Source organism: Ovis aries, chromosome 11, assembly GCF_016772045.2.
Source record: "Ovis aries strain OAR_USU_Benz2616 breed Rambouillet chromosome 11, ARS-UI_Ramb_v3.0, whole genome shotgun sequence".
NCBI lineage: Eukaryota > Metazoa > Chordata > Mammalia > Artiodactyla > Bovidae > Ovis > Ovis aries.
The window spans coordinates 19,417,656-19,440,801 of record NC_056064.1 but is presented as its reverse complement, the minus strand read 5'-3'; the positions used below and the strand labels follow the sequence as shown (position 1 = coordinate 19,440,801).

The 23,146-nt window shown below is 49.7% G+C and overlaps 1 protein-coding gene across 20 annotated transcripts; it reads left to right on the top strand.

Annotated features, from left to right (window-relative positions):
- The first annotated feature begins 295 nt into the window (after window positions 1-295).
- LYRM9 (LYR motif containing 9) lies at window positions 296-21,656 on the top strand. Of its 20 annotated transcripts, none has more exons than XR_009595503.1 (7): window positions 296-326; window positions 2,288-2,479; window positions 9,742-9,895; window positions 10,755-10,897; window positions 12,366-12,458; window positions 13,299-13,536; window positions 13,926-15,403. XR_009595503.1 is itself a non-coding variant. In XM_060395278.1 (7 exons), the coding sequence occupies exons 5-7, from the start codon at window positions 10,772-10,774 to the stop codon at window positions 13,308-13,310; spliced, it is 231 nt and encodes a 76-aa protein (XP_060251261.1). In that variant the 5' UTR covers window positions 296-326; window positions 2,288-2,479; window positions 2,758-2,869; window positions 9,742-9,895; window positions 10,755-10,771; the 3' UTR covers window positions 13,311-15,403. The 20 variants fall into 20 exon arrangements, 16 of the variants coding, with proteins under 16 accessions (XP_060251261.1, XP_060251257.1, XP_042112496.1 ...); XM_060395278.1 differs by adding an exon at window positions 2,758-2,869 and having other exon boundaries at window positions 13,299-15,403; XM_060395274.1 differs by adding an exon at window positions 2,758-2,869 and having other exon boundaries at window positions 12,366-15,532.
- Window positions 21,657-23,146: the final 1,490 nt, after the last annotated feature.

Genomic DNA, 23,146 nt, shown 5'->3' with positions numbered 1-23,146 from the left:
ACTCGGTCATGTCCAACTCTTTGAGACCCCATGGACGGTAGCCCGCCAGGCTCCTCTGTCCGCGGGCTTTCCCAGGCAAGAATCCTGGAGTGGGTTCCTATTTCCTTCTCCGAGAAGAAGGCTGTTAGTTGGGCAGTTTTCTTTTTTCACAGGGTGGGCTCGGATCAGGGAAAAGGGCACCCAATACAGTTCCCCCAGGAACAGACGCGCGGCCGGAAGAGGGCGCTCGGCGCACAGCCGCCTGGCGGGGGCGGTGCTTCGGCGGCGGGGGCGCAGGCGCACTCGTGGCCGCCGCGTGCGAGGCGGCTGTTCCCCAGCGGAGGCGGGTGAGCCGCTCGGCGCCGGCGGAGGGCGGGCGCGCGGGCGGGCGCGCGGGGACCGGAGACACCTGGGGCGGCAGGGAGGGACTGCAGTGGGAGGCCTCGGGGCGCCCTCGACCTGGCGCGGCCTGCGGAAGACTCAGCGCCGCTCTCTCGACCCTCTGGCCTCCAGAGGGCCGTGTCTGCCGGAGTGCGGCGCCCTGTACACGCCGCAGGCCTCGCGGCAGGGGCAGGCTGAGGACCGGGGGTCGGGGGAGAAGGCCCCAGACTTCGGGGAGGGGCCCTGGGGGCGCCACGAGGAGCCCAGGGGTCTGCGGGCGCCGGGCCTCCTGGTGAAATGTACCTGTCGGGCCTCGGTTTGCCAATTTTTCAAAGCAGTCATGGCCCCTGCGCGGCCCGAGTGCTCGCAGCACCCCGTGAGCGCGCTGACCTGGAGTCACCTTTATCTACTCTTCTGCCTAACAGATCGAGTCCGTGGCCGGAACTCCTGAGCCCTTAGGACTTAATCTTTCCTTTTGTTTGTTTTCACACGGCATACCGTTCACCCCCTTAAAGCGCACAGCTCAGGGTCTTTTTAATTTAGTCACAAGACACAGGCCTCTCTCCCTGCCTTCACCCAGCCGCACTCTCCTTGTCCCTTAGATTTAATGTCCCTTTCTCAAGAAACCTTCTCTGACCCTTGGCTGGGTGAAGGACCCCGTGTGCCAGTCTCTCAGGACCTGAATTCCACTTTGTGGTGTGCGTGTGCGTGCTTAGTCGTGCCCCACTCTTAGGGACTGTAGCCCAGCAGGCAGCTCTGTCCATGGAGTTCTCCAGGCAAGAGTACTGGAGTGGGTTGCCACTTCCTTCTCCAGGCGGGTCTTCCCAACGCGGAGACCTAAGCCGCATCTCTTGAGTCTCCAGCACTGGCAGGGGAGTTCTTGACCACTGTGCATGCTCGGTTGCTTCATTCAGCGCGTCCGGTTCTTTGTGACCCTATGGACTGTAGCCTGCCAGGCTCCTCTGTCCATGGGATTCTTCAGGCAAGAATAGTGGAGTGGGTTGCCATGCTCTCCTCCAGGGGATCTTCCCAATCCAGGGATCGAACCTGGATGTCCTGCATTACGGGTAGATTCTCTACTGTCTGAGCCACTGCGGGAAGCCTGCACCATCTGTAGTATTTAGCTAATACTTGGGTGTTTTTTTTTTTTTTTTTAATCCTCTGTTAATGTGTAAATTTCTTGGGGTGAAGGGTCACCTTGATTGTTTCTGTAACTCCAGCATCTAGCACTTTATGGGTGCTTGATGACTGTTTCAGCACACGCACGTGCCTTCTGTGTGTCAGACACTCTGCTAAGGATACAGCCATGAACAAAATTAACTCCCTGCTCTTGTGGAGCTTACATTCCAGAGGGGGAATGAATACAAAGAGAAATAATTAAATATATACAGTGGTGAAAAATGCTGTGAAGCAAAGTAGGCGGGACTGTAGTGTGGTCAGAGAAGGTCTCAAGTGAGACTTGGATACACAGGTGGGTGAGCCACGTGGGTGCCCTGAAGAGTGGTTAGGTGTGTGAAGGCCAGCAAGGAGGCCAGAAGGAGGAGGAGCAGGAGAGGAAAATGGTAAACTAGGAGCCTTTGGCTCAAGGGCCCTTGGAGACAAGTCCTGGTGTGTGTAGAAGGAGCTTGAGTTAAGAGAGAGGCCCAGCTGTGGCTCTTACCAGGTTCTTCTGTGTGACCTTGAGCCTCAGTTTAAGTAGCCCCTTTGAAATACCCAGCCCAGTATCATCTGGCACCTGGTGGCCGTGCCAGTTCCCTTCTTTGACCCTCGAATAGACTGTGGTGGCCTGTGTGGGCAAAGCTGTTGGCACAAAGCAGTCTAAATATCACTAGATTCAGCTCAGGTTGCTGGTTGCTCTGCTCTGCAGCCAGCGTGTTTACCTTTTGGATGGTGTTTCTGGTTTGCTTTTGGGGGATGACCTCACCAGGTTCACCCCTAACAGGTGAAGGCCCAGGGTGGTTTGGGCCTACAAATGCGATGTCTGAGATCCTATGAGACAGCACATGTGATAGAGCTGTGGATTCAGAGCCCGAGGACCTGAGTTTGAGACCCGGCTCTGCCACCTGCTGGCTTCCTGTCTTCAGGACAGTCCCCTCCTCCTGCCTTTAGTTCCTCTCTGGTAAGTGAGACGCCGTTAGTATTCATTTATTGAGATTTTGTTATGTTCCCGGGCAATGTTGACTGTGGAGGGGTAACTAATACAGTAGAGTCTCTGTCCCCCAGAAGCTCACAGACATCTATGGGTAGCCGGGTACAGTAGGGAAGGGTAAGACGTCCAAGTACCCAACTGTGCCAGACCCTGCCCTAGGCACCGTACTGACATGAGTTTGTGTGATCTTTGCAAACACCCCCACCCCCACCCCCCAGGCCCCGTGAAATACATATTCCATTGTCCAGGTACAGAGGAGGAGGCAGAAGGCCAGAGAAGGTGAGTTTCATAAGAGAAGATGGAAACAGACTTCATCCAACCAGACTTGGATTAAAAACATTCCACAGAGGCTGGTGCAGGGTATGTTTTTTGTAGGATGTGTCTGTGGGCGGCACTGTGGGGGCCCGACTGGAAGGAGAGAGTCTGATTAGGAGGCATTGTTACAAAGCTGGGAACAGAAGTAGTATCTAGGGAGGCTGCAAGGCTCAAGGGTGGGACATGGGGCTGGAGCCTTGACCATGTGAAGAGAGACTGGAGGAGCAAGGGTTGTTCCGTTTCTAACTTAAGAGAACGTGCATGCAAGCTGGAGCCCTGGAGTTGGGGGGAGCAGAACCATTCTGTTCCTGTATTGCGACTTTCCTCATCCCGAAGAATAATTGCATATTTAAACAATGGGCTGTTCAGGCTTAATTTAGCTTGTATCAGTGCTCATTGGGGCAGAATTTCTGATTATTTTCTGTAGTTCCATTCTTTCATTTTTAATGTATGACTTTTCCCCCCATTTATTTTTAGGTGTCTTTTTGTCAGGGCACAGGTTAGGGAAAGAGACAGTGGGGTTAAATGGAGCCAAAGCCCTATTTCTCAGCATCTCTGATGGTGATATCGTGCGGCTCCCAGGAAATTCCCTTTGTGACTTTGTTTTCATTCTTTTTCTTTATTCTGTCTCATTCTCCTGTATTCTGTCATCCTCTTTTGAAGCGTCCACAAACTCTTCAGAGTTTCCTAGGAGCTTTTTTGTTTGTTTTGTTTTGGTATTTCTCTGGTTACTCCTTTGGTTGTGTAAGTGACATTAGTCTTGGGACTTGTGTTTTCATCTGTATTCAGGGGGAAGCCATAGATGAGGTTCTTGGGTTTCTGAAAAGCATGGAACAAGGGTTTATGGAGAAGGTTGGAAAACAGGAGCTGGACATAGTATAGTCAAGTGCTTCCATGGATGCTAGGACCTGGTCTTGACAAGCCCTGGGGAGAGTTCTCGTTGGGGTCCTTAGCACTGATCTGGACATTTGTGAGTGTCTCAGATATGGACATAGGTGGTGTTAGGAGCAGGTAAGGGCATGGATTTTGGAATAAAATAGGCCTAGGTTTGATTCCTCACCTGCCCGTGTACTAGCTGTGTGGCCTCTGGCAAGTTGCTTACCTCTAGAGTTCCAGTCCTTGTCTGTAAAATGGGGCTAATGATACCCCGTCCATTAGACCATTCTGAGGATACATGAGATAACACATGAAGAGCTCTCAGCACCTCCCTGGCACATGTTAATCACTCCCTGAGTGGTAGGTGGTAAGACGCCGTCAGCTGTGCAGAAGCTCGGGGTAGGAGAGCCAGGTAACCCAGCAGGTGCTCCCCTCTGTGCTCCTAGGGCTGAGTCCAGAGTCACACACGGGCTAGATGCTCCGAATGGCCTTGCAGGAGTGGCTGACAGAGCTTGCTGAAGTTACTGTCTCTTTGTGCCCCATTTGTGCCTCGTATGTGATTGTTTCTGTGCTTTCATTGTGGTGAATTGAATTGAATAACAGACAGGATCTGGTACCCCAGAGATTATGGCAGATTGTGACTCCGGACTGAATTAATAAAATACAAGATGGGGAAACAAAAGTTCCTTTGAGTCAAATGCCAGGGCCATATGAGGGCTGGAGTAGAGAAGGCAGTCTGGGTTGCATTCCTTGCATTCCCAGGTAAAGGAGCTGGGAATTGCCCCATGAGCTCCAGTGCCCACGGAGCTGGTCAGAACACAAGCAAACTGTGGTTTCTCCCTCTGGAGTATGTTTAAGAGTGAGATGGATAATGAGGGGGTGTGTCCAGAGAGAGGAGGGTCGGTGAGATGGGTGTTACAGCACTTTCAGCGTGCTTATCTCGGAAAATATAAGGCTGGGGTTCTGGGATGACTGACCTTGAATACTGACAGTCTGGACTTGGCAGTAGGTTAGGGAGACTTTAGCTCCAAAAGGCGGAGCTCAGAACAGTGAGTAAAATTTTCCAGAGCAGATCTTAGCTCCGAAGTAAAAGGACTTCAGTGCACTGCTGAGAGGGAAGTTGAGGGAGAAAAACTGGGTGACTCCCCACCAGGAAGAAGAGATTTTTTGCCACCTGGTGTGCGGAGGTCGCTTTTAGGGCTTTGGCATCCTGGTTTTGAAGGGTGACCTACTTTGCACTATTTCTATTCATTCAAGTTAACACCTTTTCCCGTGAGCCTGCTACTTCGGGTGTTTCTGTAAGTTTCTAATTCATTAAAGGCTGCAGGATGAGTAACCAGAGCTCACTTCTGATTTGGGAAAAAGCTAAATAAATTTCACCTGATCTGCAGTTTGATGTAAAAGGAAAAAAGGTCTATTTTTTCCTTCCCCTCTGATGTATGGAGAGCTTACTGAGTCGATGAAACCCACAAACATCTCTTGATCTCCGTTTGCACCAAAGGCTTCCTTTAGCGGGCCGTTCCTATTGTGGACATGTGTGCTCTGCCGTGTCCAACTCTTGGCGACCTCATGGACTGTGGCCCACCAGGCTTCTCTTATCTGTGGAATTTTTCAGACAAGAAGACTGGAGTGGGTTGCCGTTTCGTCCTCTAGGGGATCTTCCCAGTCCAGGGACTGAACCTGCATCTCTCGTGTCTCCTGTATCGGCAGGCGGGTTCTTTCAGATAGAAGCGCGAAAAGGGCATCTTGACTTACTGTTTTTCCTTTTGCTGCTCCGCCAGGGTCAGAGCAGGGCCTGGGAGAGGGAGGTCATATCCGTGTGCTGCTGCCGTAAACCAGGCATGCGTGTCTCTTACTCCTCACATCAGCCTTGCCATGGTGTGGGGCCCGCATGCTTCACGGTTCTACTCAGTCAGGACTCGGGGGCAGAGAAGTGGCCTAACTGTTGTTGGAGAGAGGGAGGATTCAATCTTGACACCCCTTTGTTGAGTGGCCACTGCATGCCAGGCACTGTGGGAGGGACAGAGGAGGCAGAGCTGGGAAGAGTGGGGAGTGTGGGGATTTGGTTGCAGATGGGGTGGAGATTGGGGTTGATTGGGGAACGTCTTCAATACCCCACTCCACCACAAACACACACATACTCGAGACCCTTGGGTTGGTTCTGTGGATGCCATGTAAGGATATCCAGCAACGGGCTCAAAGATGAGAGAGTTTTGTTTTCAGAGGCTCAGTCTGGCTGAGCATAGGGAGGGATTGAAGAGGCAATGGTTGAGAAGGGTGTTGGGTTAATCCAGGCCTAAGGAGTCCTTGGAAAAGGAAAGGCCCCCTTTTCTCCAAGCACTTAGGGAGATTGGGGCACTGGAGCTGGAGCCAGAGCCCACAACCCAGCTCCACCACTCACTGGTTGTGTGTTCGTGGGCACGTCAGCCCACTTTTCAGCCTCAGTTTCCACATCTGCAAAGTGGGATAATAATGCTTTTCATCAGAGGGTTGTAAAACAACCTGCACTGTGCTTAGCGTCTTGGTTGGCTCTCAGGTGAAGACAGGTTTTTGTGGTGGAGGGGAGTTGAGGATACTCTGGTCTGAGGGCCTCTCTAGACTCAGTGAAATAGGAGGTGTTGGTGACCTGCAAGAGTTCTTGTGGATGAGCTGGAAGCTGGAAGAAGCCTGGAGTATCTGGGTGGGAAAGTAGGGTGTTTCTGCCAGAGGTGATGCCCAGAAGTACCGAGGCATGGAGGAGGCAGTGGTCCTCACTTTACAGTGGGCAGGAGAACAGGACCGTCTGTTAACCTTTGGACTGAAAAGGCAGGGAGGAGGCTGAGTTGTTGTTTTCTCAAGCTTGGGGAGTGCTTGGATTTTGAGGTCATTCAGTCAGCAAGCACTGATGGAGGAATCCACTGGGCGCCCAGGGCTGTCCTGGGCACCGAGGCGGAGGGTCTGACACAGGCCTTGCCCTCGTGGGGTTTGATTGGGCAGGGAGATGGACAGGAAAGCAGAGGATGATTCCTACACATACAGCAGGCTGTGGGCAAACAGATAAGGAGGTGAGTCTCATTCCATGTTGGGGTAGGAGGAATTAACCAAAAGGAAATTATTGAAAGAGTGTTAGAAGCTCAGAGATCAAGGGAAATCCCTGGAGGACTGGGTAAGGATCTAGACATTTCTGGAAGGCCAGGCAACAAGATCTTCCAGAAAAGTTCAAAGTAGGAAGAGGCTGATTCAGTCCCACATAGGGGTGCATGACAGAGAAGGCAGTGGCACCCCACTCCAGTACTCTTGCCTGGAAAATCCCATGGATAGAGGAGCCTGGTAGGCTGCAGTCCATGGGGTCACGAAGAGTCAGACACGACTGAGCGACTTCCCTTTCACTTTTCACTTTCATGCATTGGAGAAGGAAATGGCAACCCACTCCGGTGTTCTTGCCTGGAGAATCCCAGGGATGGGGGAGCCTGGTGGGCTGCCGTCTGTGGGGTCACACAGAGTTGGACACGACTGAAGTGACTTAGCAGCAGCAGCAGGCGTGCATGAGCTCATTATCTGGCTCTTTGTAACTCTCCGCAAGAACCTGTTTCCGAGGTGGCAGATACCCACGTGACCTGTGCCCAGGTGGCCTGTGCTCAGTGTGCCCAGTCGCTCAGTCCTGTCCGACTCTTTGTGACAGGGTGTCTGGAGTGTGTCATCAGAGCTCAAGTTTGCCTGGACTCAGTAGCGAGTAGTGGGTGATGCGTTGAGGTGTGGTGGGAAGGGGCCAGATCAAGAGGGGGTCTTGGAGGAAGGCAGTATGGAATTTATTCTATAGACCAGTGCTTTTCCAAAGTTCAGTACTGCTTTCATGACTCTTGGCATATCCAGATTTCAACTGCATTCTCACTTGCTTGATACATTTTAAAAAATCACTTTTCTGCCCGTTCATTTTTTAAACTGTTTTAAGCTGTGATACCTATGAAATTATGGAATTTTTTCTCATTACACATGAAAATAAATATCAAAGCATGACAATAAAAAGATGTTGGTCCATATACTGCTTAAAATATTTTCATCTTTGTCCCATGTTTTGGGGAAAATTGTCATGAGTGATGGGGCTGGAGTGGACATCAGGGGCTTTAAGCAGGAGCATGACTTGCTGTGATGTGTGTTTTGGAAAGATTCACCCTGGCTGTTGATTGCAGAATAAATTGGCAGACAGTAGATTGCTGGGAACTCTTGCAGGTGTCTGCCTGAGCTGTGATAAGAGTCTGAGCCAAGTGTATGCAGCGGAAATAGGAGGGGACAGATTTGAGGGGGTGTCCAGAGGTAGAATTTGTTAGGATTCAGAGACCAGTGGTGGGCTTCCCTGGTGGCTCAGTAGTAAAGAATCTTCCTGCAATGCAGGAGACCTGGGTTCAATCCCTAGGTCAAGAAGATCCCTTGGAGAAGGGAATGGCTACCCACTTCAGTATTCTGCCTGGAGAATTCCATGGACAGGGGAGCCTGGCTGGCTACAGTCCATGGGGTCACAAAGAGTCGGACACGACTCAGTGACTAACATGCATACACACACAGAGACCGGTGGCTCGGGGATTGAGGAGAAGGCGGGCTGTCTCTGTGATGGCTTTGGGAAGTCAGAGGTGTCTCTGATGAGGCAGGGAGCCAAGGTAGGGGCTAAGGTCAAATTCAAAGAGCAGGATGTGAGAAGTAAGCCTTCCTAGCTGCAGGGTTTGACTACAGGTTTAGCAATGGTGATATGAAGTTCCTTGTGCCTTAAATAATAGTGAACCCATGCTTTAAATTAAATTAAAGCATTTTAAACTCTTCTGGATGGACCCACACAGGCATTCTCTGCTTGTTAACACTGAGAATGACTAAGTATTATAATTGAGCTGAAAATAAATCTCCCGCCCATACTTGCTGGGTTGGTTTCTAAGTATTGAGTTTTTAAGTAATGTAACAAAGTTGCATTCTCTCCAAGTGTTAATTTTAAAAACTGCAGATGGTAACCATCTGTTACACGACTAGCATTTTACAATGTTTGATTAGCACTTTATATAGTTTGGGGAAGCCTGCCCAGGGAGTCTGCCCTGCCCATCAGGTTGGGGATTTCGGGTATGTTTTCTGTGGGTGGCCCTTGAAAGTCTTTGTCCCCACCATATGTGGTTCCCCTCTCTGCTGTGCTGAAGTGTGGCTAGTTGGACTGGCAGGTTGCGCCCTGCCCTGTTCGCACTCTTCCTAGAGCTGGGGCCATCGGCGCTCACTGGGGACGCAGAGTGTGGGAGGGCTGGGTCTCTCCATCAGTCAGGACCCTCTTGGTTGCCAGTGGCAAAACAGCGAACCCAAATCTAGGGGCAGGGCTGTCTTCAGGGGCGTGGTGTCTGGGCTCAGGTGACTTCTTCAGACTTGGCGTCGCTCAGGGTCTCAGCTCTGCCATCTGCCATGTGGCTTCAGTCTCAGGCTTCAAGAGGAGGCAAGGTGGCTTCTCAGCATCAAGTCTAAGTGGAGCCGTTTCATTCACCCCTGCAGAGGCGGTGAGATCTGCTCTGATTGGACCAGCTTGTCACGTGCCCATCTGTGAGCCAGTCCCAGCAACCATGTAGATGAAGGGCTCTGAATGGTCAGGCCTGGAGTGGAGCCCCATCCAGACCTTAGGGGCAGAGACCTGGAAGGGTGGATCCCCAGTGGCTTGTCCCAGGATGTTACCAGGTGGGAGGATGGGTGGTGGGGGCCAGCAGCCACTAGCCCACCCCAGTGTGAGAGTGAGAGGCCAGAATACAAGGAGCACTTGGGAAATTTAGCTGTGGAGATAGACATTGTTACCAGGAAGATAATATGCTGGAAATGGAATGAAAGAGCTTCTGAAACCAGCTCCTTGGTAAGTTTCCTCTCCTAGTTTAGCTCTTCCTTAGTTTCCTCTCCTAGTTTAGCTCCTCAGTGAGTTTCCTTTCCTAGTTTAAGATAGATTAGATTTAGTATTCTGGTTCTTTATTTTTTAGAGGGGATGCAGGTTGTGTGTCTTCTTTTTATGTTGCTTTTAAACCAAGGCCAACCACTTAATCTTGGTCTTTTAGCTCCTCCATTTGGAACACAGTGAGCCTCTCTCTAAGAGGGGAAATCTGTGCAGAGGAGATAACAGGAGATAACAGATTCTGTTCAGTCCAGTTCCACAAACGGCATGAAGTGAAGTGTTGGGGCCCGGGCCAGGCTCTGGAGGCCTGGCAGCAGGTGAGTCCCTGGCAATGTGGGAAGTGCTATAACAGCTTCAGAAACAGGGCACTGCAGCCCCCTTCCCCCCCCCCCCCCCCCCCCACGCACACACACCAAGCAAGGGACAGTCACGAAGGGCTTCCTGGGGGAAGTGATACTGAGCTGGCCCTGGAAGGACAAGCACGGGTTCCAGGTGGAGGAGATGGGGAAGGGAGCTCCAGGCTAAGGGGGCCGTGTGTGCATAGGCATAAGAGGTGACCTACTTGCTGGCTCAGGGGATCTGGGAGAAGATCCTTGCATCTGACAGTGGGGTGAGCCCAGCACACTGGTCCCAGAGCTCATCCTGGTGTCAGTGTGGCGGCGGCTGGGGAGTGACAGGCTACAGGCAGGGACATCAGGCAAGATGCTATGGTCGAGGTCCAGGCAGGATCCTGTGCGCATCTTGTTAAATTCCAGGCCTGGTTGTTTTGGGGTGAGATTGTGTTTCTAATTAGCTGCTGGTGATGTCAGTGCTGCCGGACCACACTTTGAATAGTGAGGCTCAGACTTATGGACATCTTCTCCACTCTCCGCTCCCTCCTCCTGAAGTCAGCTGGTTTCTCCATGATTGCGATGCAGGGTCTTCTCACTTGTTGTCAGTCTCCAGAAGAAAGATCACAGCATGCAGCCATGCCTCCCACCTTCGTCCCTGTGGGCCTGCTCGGGGATGAGCCTTCTGCAGGGCTGATGCCCAGCCTGAGCTCAGGGGCTCGGTTCTGTGGGGATCTGGCCTCCATTCACACTGGGTCAAATACGCCTGCCTTCCAGAGTGCTGGGAGCTGGGGGCCAGGGCAAAGTATTGGTTGGATGCCTAGAGGTGATGCTGTGTGTTTTTCAGGGACTGAGGTCTGGCGGATGGCCCCACTACCGGGGGCGGAGCTGGTCCAGACGCCGCTGCAGCTCTACCGATACCTGCTGCGCTGTTGCCGGCAGCTGCCCACCAAGGGCATCCAGGAGCATTACAAGCATGCCGTCAGGCAGGTGCGAGCAGGGTACACTGGGCGTGGGGTGGGGTGGGGGTTCCTGTGATAGGGGACACGTCACAGGGTTGGGGGCCAGCGGCAGCGGCAGGGCTGGTCTTTCAGGTGGTGATGGTGTGGGGTGGTGGCATTTGAGTAAGAGCTACCAGAAAGCAGTGCTGGGCAGCCCAGCTCCTCTCTGGTTTCTGTTTAGGAAACGGAATGCATCATCTGGGCATGCCAACTCTGTGCCAAGGCTTGAATAAGACAGCTGAAGGGATAGTGAAAATCGAGTGCGAGGCACAACATCATTTTGACAGGAGTGATCCCAGATTGGATCCCGGACCAGAAAAAAAGATGAGAAAGAAGATGACTGGGAAATTCATGAAGCTGAAATATGGACTGTAGATTAGATAATAGTATTATGTCAGTGTTTCTGATTTTGATTGCTGTGGTCAAGTAAGAGAATGCCTGTGTTTACACATCTGAAGTATTCAAGGATGAAGGGCATGATACCTGAAACTTTTAAATGCTTTCTCAGGTTTTTATACAAACTCGTATAGAGAATGATACAGCCAGAGTGGCAAAATATTAACAGTTGGTGTTTCCAGTAGGGAATTCTTTCTTATTATTCTTATGGTTTTTCTGTAGGTTATAAATTATTTCCAAATAAAAAGTTAAAAACTAAAATGTATAGAAATATGATGTGGAAAGTAAAAAAGTAGCAACAGAGAGCTGTTGGAAATATGGAGAAGGAGCAATTAACTATCTGAGGGAATCAGAGAGGACTTCCTGCAGGTGAGCATTTGAGTTGCTCCTAAAGATAAGTAGGAGGGCATGTAGGGTGGAGAGTGGCAGGTCAGAAGAAGTAACCAGTTCTTTTGAAGGGCTGTGACTGCCACACCAGTGAACCTGAGTCTCATGTTGGTCCTCAAAGGTGAACATCTGGCCAAAGCAAACAGCAGACACACATTGTGCCACTTTGGGCCTGGCTGGATTTTCCAAAGCCCCCTTCCCCACTCCCCTTCCCTCCCTGCCTGGCTTTCCAGCAGGGGCCCAGAGAAACTCTGTTCTTCCCCGGGGAGAAGGCATGCGGCGAGCTCAGCCCGCTGACAGCAGGCTTCCTGGGAGCAGCAGAGAGATGGAAGCGTCCGTTAGGCCCCTGCTGCCTGATAACTTTTGGACCTAGCTTTATTCGGGGGTAACTCGGGTAACTCACTCTTCCCTTTCACGGCTGCCCTGCTGGTAGGAGCACAGGCTGTGTAGTCAGACAGTCCTGGATTCAGATGCTGCTGCTGTTGCCTAGTGGTGAGTTAGGGTTTTGGAGCCTGTTTGCTCACCTCAGGGCGGGATCGTAATAACTGTGTGTGGAGGGGTAAGAGCAATGCCAAATACCCTGTGCCCGCCGCATGCCTGGCCCTCGACTGCAGCTCTGAAGCTGCCAGTCCTGGTTTTTGCCAAGTCATTGTGTCTTATGCTTAAACCCCCAGAGTTTCCGGGTTCATTCGGATGAGGACAACCCTGAGAGGATCCAGCAGATTATTAAGAGAGCCATCGAAGATGCCGACTGGATCCTGAACAAAGTAAGCCCTTGGCTCCTGTTTCCACCTGCAAGTTGGGAGTTGAGGGCTATAATCTCCATGACCACTAGGGGTCGCCCCAGCCCCACAGTTGAGACTGATGAGTGTTTGTTTCCCCGCCCGCCCCAGCAACTCCCATTGCAGTTTCTGCAAAGGGGTGCACATCCTCAATCCCTAAAGGCAAACTTCTGCCTAACATTGCTGAATAAGCTAAGATGGGGCTACAGGAAGACGGAAGAGAGGAGTCTCTGGCAACAATAGTACCAAAGCCGACAGCCGCCTTGAGAGGAAAGCTGGGTGGGTGAGGCCGGGTTACTGAGGAAACATTCAAGTATCTGTTTTGGTGGAGGCAGGAAGGGAGTCAGAATATAGACAGGTTTGCCGGGCCTCACACTTTGGTATTAGAGCAGCCTGAGAGCTGGAGCATACCCCACCTTCCGGTCCTTCTGAGTCAGATCCTCCAGCTGTGGGCTCTAGGATTCGTTTTTCAAATTCAGGGATTAGACCAGATAGTTTCTGAATGTTGTCTTCTAGAACCTGAGATGCTTTTTTTGCCCTCTGAATAAGACTCAGCTTGAAGAGAAGGCCGGACCCACCACAGTTTTCAGTTCCAGTGTTCCGGTGTCATTCTTGTCCCGTCTCCCCAACTCCATCAGCTTCCTTTTCCACTGGTACCAGCTAGAGACTTGACCATCTGCTGCCCGCTGACAGGGTCCTACCATCTCCATGAAGCCCCTGCAGGAGGCGGCTGAGGCCTAGTGACCACAGTTCTCAGGATTTCCTGGGTCCTCCCTTCCCTGCCGGGTTCCCTCACCCACTCCTAATGATCTCTCTGTCTTACAGTATAAAAACTGAGACTCCAGGGCGTGAAGAGTGCAGCTGCCTTGGAGACATTGACATGGAGAGCCCTCGCTTCGCCCAGCCCTAGCAGCAGCAGCAGCCGTGCTGGGATATCCACCGGCCTGGTTGGCTGGGAGCAGGAAGTCAGCGATAGGAGAAGCTGTCGTTTGCTCATACTGCGCTTCCTGCCACATTTGTGTCCCCAGCGTCCTTCACATTTGCTTTTCCAGCTGGTGATGAGGTGAGCTTTGGGGAAAAGGTGTTTTCTCATTTTGCTCTGAAAGTGATTCATTTACTCTGGACGTCGTCGTTTGAGAGGTGGAGCTGACGTCCCCTCACACAGCAGCCTGTGCAGAGGACAGGGCCTGGGCTTTACAGTCAGGCTGATCTGGGTTTGGAGCTCAGCTCACTGGCTTTTCAAGGGTGTTGGCTTCAAGTCCATTTCTTCCTTCGTTAGGATTAGATGAAATCAAAGAGCCTGACACAGGACACGGTATGCGGTGGGGCGGGTGAATGTCCTTCTGAGGAAGCCGGCCTCTGGCGCTCTTGCAGTGCTCCCACGTCTCTCTGGCTCGCTCCACATCAGCTCTTAGCTCTCTGTGCGTCTGCTGTCCCTGCTTGTCACCCCAGGCCCTGAGCCCTCACAGTTGCACTGTGCCCGGGTGTCCGCCCAGCAGCTGCTCTTCCTGACACCGACCCTCCCAGCCCAGAGAGACAGAAGCCCTGGTCCTTATCTTCGTGGGATCTGTTGTGTCTCAGAGTGCCAAAACAAAAAATGCCAGGGCAGCTGCAGTAGACGCCGATGGGTTCAGGCTGCGTGTGCCCAGCCCTTGCCTACTTCAGCTCCATCTTAGAAGGCGAGGGAGGAGGAGCAAGCAAGCAGTCGTGAGGGTTGTCGTGAGCCTGAAGTCCGTGGAGAAGGCAGACCTGTGTCGTGTCCCAGCTCCACACAAAGTGCTCTCGGGGAACTCACCTCGCCTCCTTCAGTCCTGGTTTCCCATCTATCCAGGCAGTAATGACTGTACCTACCTCATGGGGCCGCAGTGAGGAGTCATAAGCCCTAATGTATACCAAGTGCTTCACCCAGGACCTGGCCTGGGGAGCCGAGGAGACGGGAGCTCCTTTTCAAGAGATTGAACCCTTTTCAAGAGATTGACTAAGTTGGGTCTGTGAATGTACCAAACCCTCTAGATTTAAGAGGGGAAGGACAGCAGCAGGGTGAGAGGGAGGAAGCGGGGAGGGCAAGCAGGGAACGTTGGGGTGACCGGCTGGAGCGGGTGGAGCAGCGAGAAGATGCAAGGAGAGACCACACCAGTGATGAGTATCCCCCGAGGACTCCCAGCCAGAGGATGAGCTTGCAATCACGTGACTTACAGTGACTCAGATACGCCCATGTGCGTTCAGCTGATCAGCAGATCATGAAGTAAATACGTCGGAGCTCTGGTGTATGTTCCCTACTGTGTGCTGTCGTGTTTGATGTTGAGGGTTAGAGGCAGGCAGACAGAAAGCTGCCAGGAGGGATCATTCTTTCATGTTTCAACTCATTAATTGAAATGTCCGGTCCTAGGTAAAGATAACATTTCAGAACTTGCGTGAAGGTTGAGGCATCTCTCTTCCAGGTGGGATCTGCCCCAGTGGGAAACCTGCTGTCAGAGGAGGGGACCACGGGCGGGCCGCCTTTGGTAGCTTGGGGTGGGGGAGTGGCAGGGGGCGCCTGGCAGACAGGCAGTTTCACCAAAGGCTCGGAATAGCACCGCTTGCTCAGGAAGTCCCACGCTGTTCTGTGTGGGTGAGGCGGCGTGGACTGAAGAGATGGTTGTGCAGCCATCTCTTCGTGTACTTGTCTCCTGTCTGAGGGTGAACCCCTTGCGGGCAGGGACCGTGCGCTGGCCAGCTGTGTGCCTGCTGCCCCAGTGGCGAGCTTTGAGCATTCACTGATGGAAGATGATAAGCCAGGCAGACTGATGTGCTGCTTCTGTTGGAGTGTCTATTGCTTTCTAATAATGGGGGATGCTGGGAGGTGGTGATTATTTCCTGGCCAACCACTGACATATGTGTGTGTGTTCTTATCACTGATGCTCAAATAAAGTCTCATTACTACTATGGAAGCAGTTTTGACTTCGAGAATTTCCTGAAAGGATTTTGGGGATTCCTTGGACTGCACATGGAGTCCATGGACTGCACTTGAAGCTCACTGTCTCTGTGTGTAATCTGAATAAAGCAGAATACTAAGAGGATTTTTACCTCCTTTCTTGATACCATGGCTTTGTTACTTTGCCTAAGATTGTTTTTTTTTTTTTTTTAAAGAACCAGTGTCATCTGATTGCTTTGCATTCAGCGTTTAACATGAAGAAAATCTTGGAAGACATGATGTGAGGGGAAGCAGAAAACACCTTCGTCATGCTTAAGCTCAGTCTTCATAGAGGAAAGAATGTTTTTTTCAGGTGAACAAGAGAGGCAAGAAGAGCATGCCAGATAGGAAGAGACGTATGAGCAAGGACAGGTTCGGGTGCTGAGGAGGGTGAGGAATCTAATTGCAAGGGACAAGGGTACCGGATAACAGCATCGACAGGGCGGGAGGGAGGTCAGCAGTGGGGGTAAGAAAACCCACATTTGTTTGGGAATGGGAACAGGTGAGACTGGTGATTCAAGAGGCCTGCTTTGGTCCAGTGGCTGAAGTGAACAGGCATAGTGGCCTCAGGCTCAGCCAACCTCAAGGTTATGAGCCCTAGTCAGTTTCAGAGGTCTAATGAAGCTCCTCTTCTGCATTCATTGCTCAAAGCTGAATGAGAACAGTGTACCTCCCCAGATGTCAGTGAGAAGGGATCCACTCTCTCCACAGATGGCTGTGTCTCCATGGTATTGACAGCCATTGATAGCAGTTAGGAGGTAGAAATAGATTCTGATGGTTTGGAGAACCCGGACCTTGATGGCGCTAGTGGTAAAGACCCTGCCTGCCAGTGCAGGAGATGTAAGAGATGTGGGTTCTGTCCCTAGGTTGGGAAGATCTCCTGGAGGAGGGCATGGCAACCCACTCCAGTATTGTTGCCTGGAGGGTCCCAGTGGACAGGGAAGCCTGGTGGCCTATAGTCCATAGGGTCTCAAAGAGTTGGGCACAACTGAAATGACTGAGCACGACCTTGAATGAAGCTCAGTGCCTTCTCAAGGGCATGCCCCTCCTTTGGGACTCACTGCTATCCATGTAGACCCCTAGACTCAGACTGGGTATTTATGGAATTAAAGGCCTCACTACTTTACCAGTGAGTTCCAGAGGCAAGGATCATGACTTCAATGCATGCAACAAATGTCTGTGAAGCTGCCATACTGTGCAAGGCACTGTGCTAGATGTTGGTGAAAGCGAAAGTTGCTCAGTTGTCCAACTCTGAGCAAACCCCAACCCCCGCCATGGGGTCTGCGACCCCATGGACTGTAGCCTGACAGGCTCCTCTGTCCATGGAATTCTCCAGGCCAGAATACTGGAGTGGTAGCTATTCCCTTCTCCAGGGGATCTCCCCAGTCCGGGGATCCAACCCAGATCTCCCGCATTGCAAGCGGATTCTTTACCATCTGAGTCACCAGGGAAGCTATAATTTCCTTGCTGAGTGTTGGTGGGTACCTTTGTTTAGGGCCTTAATCTGGATACCAATCACATTTTCTTACTTAATTCATTGGTTCAACAACATTAAGCACCTTTTATATATCAAAAATTCCATCTGTAATTCCGTCAGGGTTGGGTTCAGTTCAGTTAAGTCGCTGTCATGTCCGACTCTTTGCGACCCCGTGAACTGCAACACGCCCGGCCTCCCTGTCCATCACCAACTCCCAGAGTTCACCCAAACTCGTGTGCAATGAGTCGGTGATGCCATCCAGCCATCTCATCCTCTGTTGTCCCCTTCTCCTCCTGCCCCCAATCCCTCCCAGCATCAGGGTCTTTTCCAGTGAGTCTACTCTTCGCATGAGGTGGCCAAAGTATTGGAGTTTCAGCCTCAGCATCAGTTCTTCCAGTGAACACCCAGGACTGATCTCCTTTAGGATGGACTGGTTGGCTCTCCTTGCAGTCCAAGGGACTCTTAAGAGTCTTCTCCAACACCACAGTTCAAAGGCATCAATTCTTCAGCACTCAGCCCAACTCTCACATCCATACATGACTGCTGGAAAAACCATAGCCTTGACTAGATGGACCTTTGTTGGCAAAGTAACGTCTCTGCTTTTAAATATGCTGTCTAGATTGGTCATAACTTTCCTTCCAAGGAGTAAGTGTCTTTTAATTTCATGGCTGCAATCACCATCTGCAGTAATTTTGGAGCCCCCCAAAAAAAGTCTGACACTGTTTCCCCATCTATTTCCCATGAAGTGATGGGACCAGATGCCATGATCTTAGTTTTCTGAATATTGAGCTTTAAGCCAACTTTTTCACCCTGCTCTTTCACTTACAGCGAGGCTTTTTAGTTCCTCTTCACTTTCTGCCATAAGGGTGGTGTCATCTGCATATCTGAGGTGATTGATATTTCTCCCAGCAATCTTGATTCCAGCTTGTGCTTCTTCCAGCCCAGCATTTCTCATGATGTACTCTGCATAGAAGTTAAATAAGCAGGGTGACAATATACAGCCTTGACGTACTCCTTTTCCTATTTGAACCAGTCTGTTGTTCCATGTCCAGTTCTAACTGTTGCTTCCTGACATGCATATAGTTTTCTCAAGAGACAGGTCAGGTGGTCTGGTCTTCCCATCTCTTTCAGAATTTTCCACAGTTGATTGTGATCCACACAGTCAAAGCCTTTGGCATAGTCAAAAAGGTTGGGTTATGGGTGTTTTAATTTCCTCTCCTTATTGATCTGTATGGTTTCTGGAGATATGGAGAGATTTCATTTTGGGCACTTTTGACTATCCACAGCAATCTAGTTTTTAATCAAACTGAATAAGTTTTTTTTTCCCCCCCTATCAAGTTTCTGTTTATAGACATTAACCCACATTTATAAACATGACATAACATTTGCTGGCTGAGAAGTGGTTAATCACTTTGAAAATATGTTTTTCTGATGTTTGCACCTTTGGAAGGAATGATGCTAAAGCTGAAACTCCAGTACTTTGGCTACCTGATGCGAAGAGTTGACTCATTGGAAAAGACTTTGATGCTGGGAGGGATTGGGGGCAGGAGGAGAAGGGGTCAACAGAGGATGAGATGGCTGGATGGCATCACCAACTCTATGGACGTGAGTCTGAGTGAATTCTGAGAGTTGGCGATGGACAGGGAGGCCTGGCGTGCTGCGATTCATGGGGTCGCAAAGAGTTGGACACGACTGAGCGACTGAACTGAACTGATTACCCTGAATCTTTAAAATTCTTTAATGGGAGTGATAAGATTTTCCCAGGGGGCCAACCTGTCTTCTAGGTTCAACTTCCAACCTCTAGGCATGTAGGTAAATAAACATTCTTATCTGATTCTTCATCTTAGCTATGCTGTTGATTTCATCTCTCTGGTCCGGGGGCCCCTGTACATAATTGGCTGTGTTAGAAACCACTGCTTGTGGAGCTTGGAACGTTGATATACTACTGGTGGGAATGTCAAACATTGCAGCTGCTTTGGAAAACAGTTCTGAAGTTTTCCAAAATGTTAAATGTGGAGTTACCACATGACTCAGTGATTCTACTCCTGTGTATGTACGCAAGGGAAATGACACGCATCCACACAAAACACTTGTACATGAATGCTCATGGTGTTATTCATAATAGCGACAAGAAAAGCAAAGAACCCAAATATCCATCAACTGATGAATAGATGAGGAAATGCAGTGTAGTCATACAATAATAATGAAAAGGAATGAAGCCCGGATACACCCTGCGATACGGGTGAACCTTGCTATGCTAAATGAAAGAAGCTAGTCACAGAATGCGAAGCTGCATGATTCCATTTATGTGAAATGTCCATAACAGGCAGATCTATGGCGACATAAAGCAGGTTAACTTAGAGGCTTGGGACATAGGTACTGGGAGGAGCAAGAGTGACTGCTAATTGGTACGGGGTTTCTTTATGGAGTGATGAAAATATTTTAAAACTAGATCATGATTGTATAACTCTTGAGTATGTCAGAAACCACTGAATTGTGTACTTTAAATGAGTGAATTGTGTGGTATGTGAATTACATCTCAATAAAACTCCTAAAAAGAAAATGAAATTAGATGCCAGGAGAAAACTGAATAAATCCCAGTGCATCTGAAGGGTACCACCCAGTCTATCATTAATTTCTAGAAGATACCCTCCTTGATACCTTACGCTAGTAAAGTAATGCTTAAAATTCTCCAAGCCAGGCTTCAGTAATACATGAACCGTGAACTTCCAGATGTTCAAGCTGGTTTTAGAAAAGGCAGATGAACCAGAGATCAAGTTGCCAACATCTGTTGGATCATCGAAAAAGCAAGGGAGTTCCAGAAAAACACTTATTTCTGCTTTATTGACTATGCCAAAGCCTTTGACTGTGTGGATCACAATCAACTGTGGAAAATTCTAAGAGAGATGGGAATACCAGACCACCTGACCTGCCTCTTGAGAAATCTATATGCAGGTCAGGAAGCAACAGTTAGAACTGGACATGGAACAACAGACTGGTTCCAAATAGGAAAAGGAGTACGTCAAGGCTGTATATTGTCACCCTGCTTATTTAACTTCTATGCAGAGTACATCATGAGAAATGCTGGGCTGGAAGAAGCACAAGCTGGAATCAAGATTGCTGGGAGAAATATCAATCACCTCAGATATGCAGATGACACCACCCTTATGGCAGAAAGTGAAGAACTAAAGAGCCTTTTGATGAAAGTGAAAGAGGAGAGTGAAAAAGTTGGCTTAAAGCTCAATATTCGGAAAACTAAGATCATGACATCGGGTCCCATCACTTCGTGGGAAATAGATGGAGAAACAGTGGAAACAGTGTCAGACTTTATTTTGGGGGGCTCCAAAATCACTGCTGATGGTGATTGCAGCCATGAAATTAAAAGACGCTTACTCCTTGGAAGGAAAGTTATGACCAACCTAGGTAGCATATTAAAAAGCAGAGACATTACTCTGCCAATAAAGGTCCATCTAGTCAAGGCTATGGTTTTTCCAGTAGTCATGTATGGATGTGAGAGTTGGACTATAAAGAAAGCTGAGTGCCGAAGAATTGATGTTTTTGAACTGTGGTGCTGGAGAAGACTCTTGAGAGTCCCTTGGACTGCAAGGAGATCCAACCAGTCCATCCTAAAGGAGATCAGTCCTGGGTGTTCATTGGAAGGACTGATGTTGAAGCTGAAACTCCAATATTTTGGCCACCTCATGCGAAAAGCTGACTCATTGGAAAAGACCCTGATGCTGGGAATGTTTGAGGGCAGGAGGAGAAGGGGACGACAGAGGATGAGATGGTTGGATGGCATCACCGACTCAGTGGACATGGGTTGGGGAGTTGGTGATGGATAGGGAGGCCTGACGTGCTGCGGTTCATGGGGTTGTAAAGAGTGGGACACAACTGAGCGACTAACCTGAACTCACCCTCCTTGATGAGTTTCTGTTGAAGGAAACAATTGTCTTCTCTTTCCAGTGGTGTCCAAAGCTGAATTTTTCTACTGGGAACAAGGGCCAGTCCTCATGCCTTCTGCACTCAACTGTGCTCAGTTTATAATCCTGTGAGATGGTTCTCCCCTTTCTTCAGAGAGAGACAAGCTTACCGAAGCTAAGGCATTTGTCCAGGGTCACATCTCAAGAACTCACGTCTCCCAGGTTGGGCCCTTTCTAGAGACTGAAGGCTGCTCTTCCAGAGGCTCTGAGGTGATAACCTATCTACATTGTTATGTTAAAAACTGTATAAAAAATTTTCATCCCCTCTTAGAAGTCTAAGAGATACAAAGAGACTTGAGGAAATGAAGTGACTTTGGATTACAAAAAGTTTAACTGAGTTTCCCAGCTGGAGTGCCCTAGGTTTGTCACCTCCACTTGAAGCAACCTCAACCCATTATCCCAGCATGCCATACTTATAGTGTCCCTTTTTACATATGCCAAGGAATGAAAAGGATCAGGAAGTGCTGAGGTCTTGTCCTTAGCATTTTCTGTGCCTGAAAGCACTGAACTGAGGTGTCTCTGTGATGTGTATATGGCTACCACAGCCCAGAAGATGTCTGATCTTGTTAAAAATGGACTAATAGCTATGTGACTTTGGGAAAGTTACTCAGTGTTACTAAGCCACACTTTTCTCATTTGGATGATGGAGACAAAAATAATAGCTGTCTCCCAGTGCTGTTCTGAGGATTCAGTGAGATACTGCATGTAACATACTTAACCTGGAGCCTGGTACATGGCTAACGCTAAATAAATGTAGCTGCTATGATTGTTAATTGCATGGGGTCTCCTTGCTCTGGAGGTTGTCTGGGGCCAATTTGATTTCTCTCTGTACATTATTTCCTGGGCTTCCCAGGTGGCACTAGTGGTAAAGAACCTGCCTGCCAGTGCATAAGATGTAAGAGACAGGGGTTCAATCCCTGGGTTGAGAAGATCCCCTGGAGGAGGGCATGGCAGTCCACTCCAGTATTCTTGCCTGGAGAATCCCATGGACAGAGGAGCCTGGTGAGCTATAGTCCACAGGGTCACACAGAGTCGGACCCAACTGAAGCAACTTAGCACACACATACATTATTTCACTGATTAGGGAAAGCAAACTCATTTTAACTTCCTAAAAACTTCTATCAGAAAAGAAATGTGAGGAGAAAGGAGGAGTCATATTTTCATGTCACATGTGGGGGCTGGCATGTCAGGGCACATTTCAGAAGTGACCAGGGCTTCTGTTTGCACAAAGATCTTCAAGCCCTTCTGGGAAGCATGAAGACAAGTTGAAACATAGGTCTGGCTGTGGCTAAGATGCTGAAGCAAGGAAAAGGACAAAAGCTACCTCTTGAAAACCTGAAGGATTCTTTCCATGTTTTTCATATCTATTGCTGGGTAACAAGTTACCTCAAAATTTAGTGGCTCAGAATGGCAACGACTTATTATTCCTCATTATTCTGTCTGTCAGGAATCCAGGCAGGGCTTGGTTGGGTGGTGGCAAGTAGTGAGAGCTGGGCCACTCTGTTCAGATGGTAGCTGGGCTGAGCTGAAAGGTTTGGGAAGATTTCACTTAAATGCGTGGCACCCTGGTTTTCCTCTGTGTGGCTTCTCCACATGGTCTGTCATTCAGAAGACCATGCATTTCTTTACTGTGTGGTGGCTGCCTTCCTCAGAGTACGTGAGTTTCACCTTTTGCATGTCCTCAAAGTCTGGACTGGAATGACGCTTCTGCCTCATTCTGTTGGTTGGAGCAAGTCCCAGGGCTAGCCCTGAGTCAAGGAAAGAGGAACTAGACTCTGCATCTCTCTTTTGGCTGCACCATGTGCAGCATGCGGGATCTGACTCCCCAGCCAGGGATCTGCTGCAACGGAGGTACTGGAACGGTGGAATCTTAACCGCTGGACCACCAGCGTAGTTCCTAGACTTTACATCTTGATGGAAGGAGTAGCATGCACATACAATGGAGAGAGACATTGATGGTGGCCGCCTTTGGAGACCATCCGCCACACGCAGCGAGCTGAAAATTTAAATTTTGGCAAGGTAGAAACAAAACGCTTTAAGGCAGACCCTGGTTGAAGGAAGGACAATTTTGGAAGCAACACTGAGGTGCAACACTATAAATGTTCCCCTGACTCAACTCAAGCTATTCCCATCACTCTTAGAGACTGAGAGAGAGTAATAATCAACGACTTGATAATTTAGGGTGCACTATGACATTGCAAGAGCCAGGCCATCTTGTTCGGGATTCTGGTACAAGAATTACAACTCTGGTCAGAGGAGCTAA

What these genes read in the sequence shown, in the direction of transcription:
- LYRM9 (XM_060395270.1), top strand. Translation starts at nt 19,810, where the DNA reads ATGGGAATACCAGACCACCTGACCTGCCTCTTGAGAAATCTATATGCA.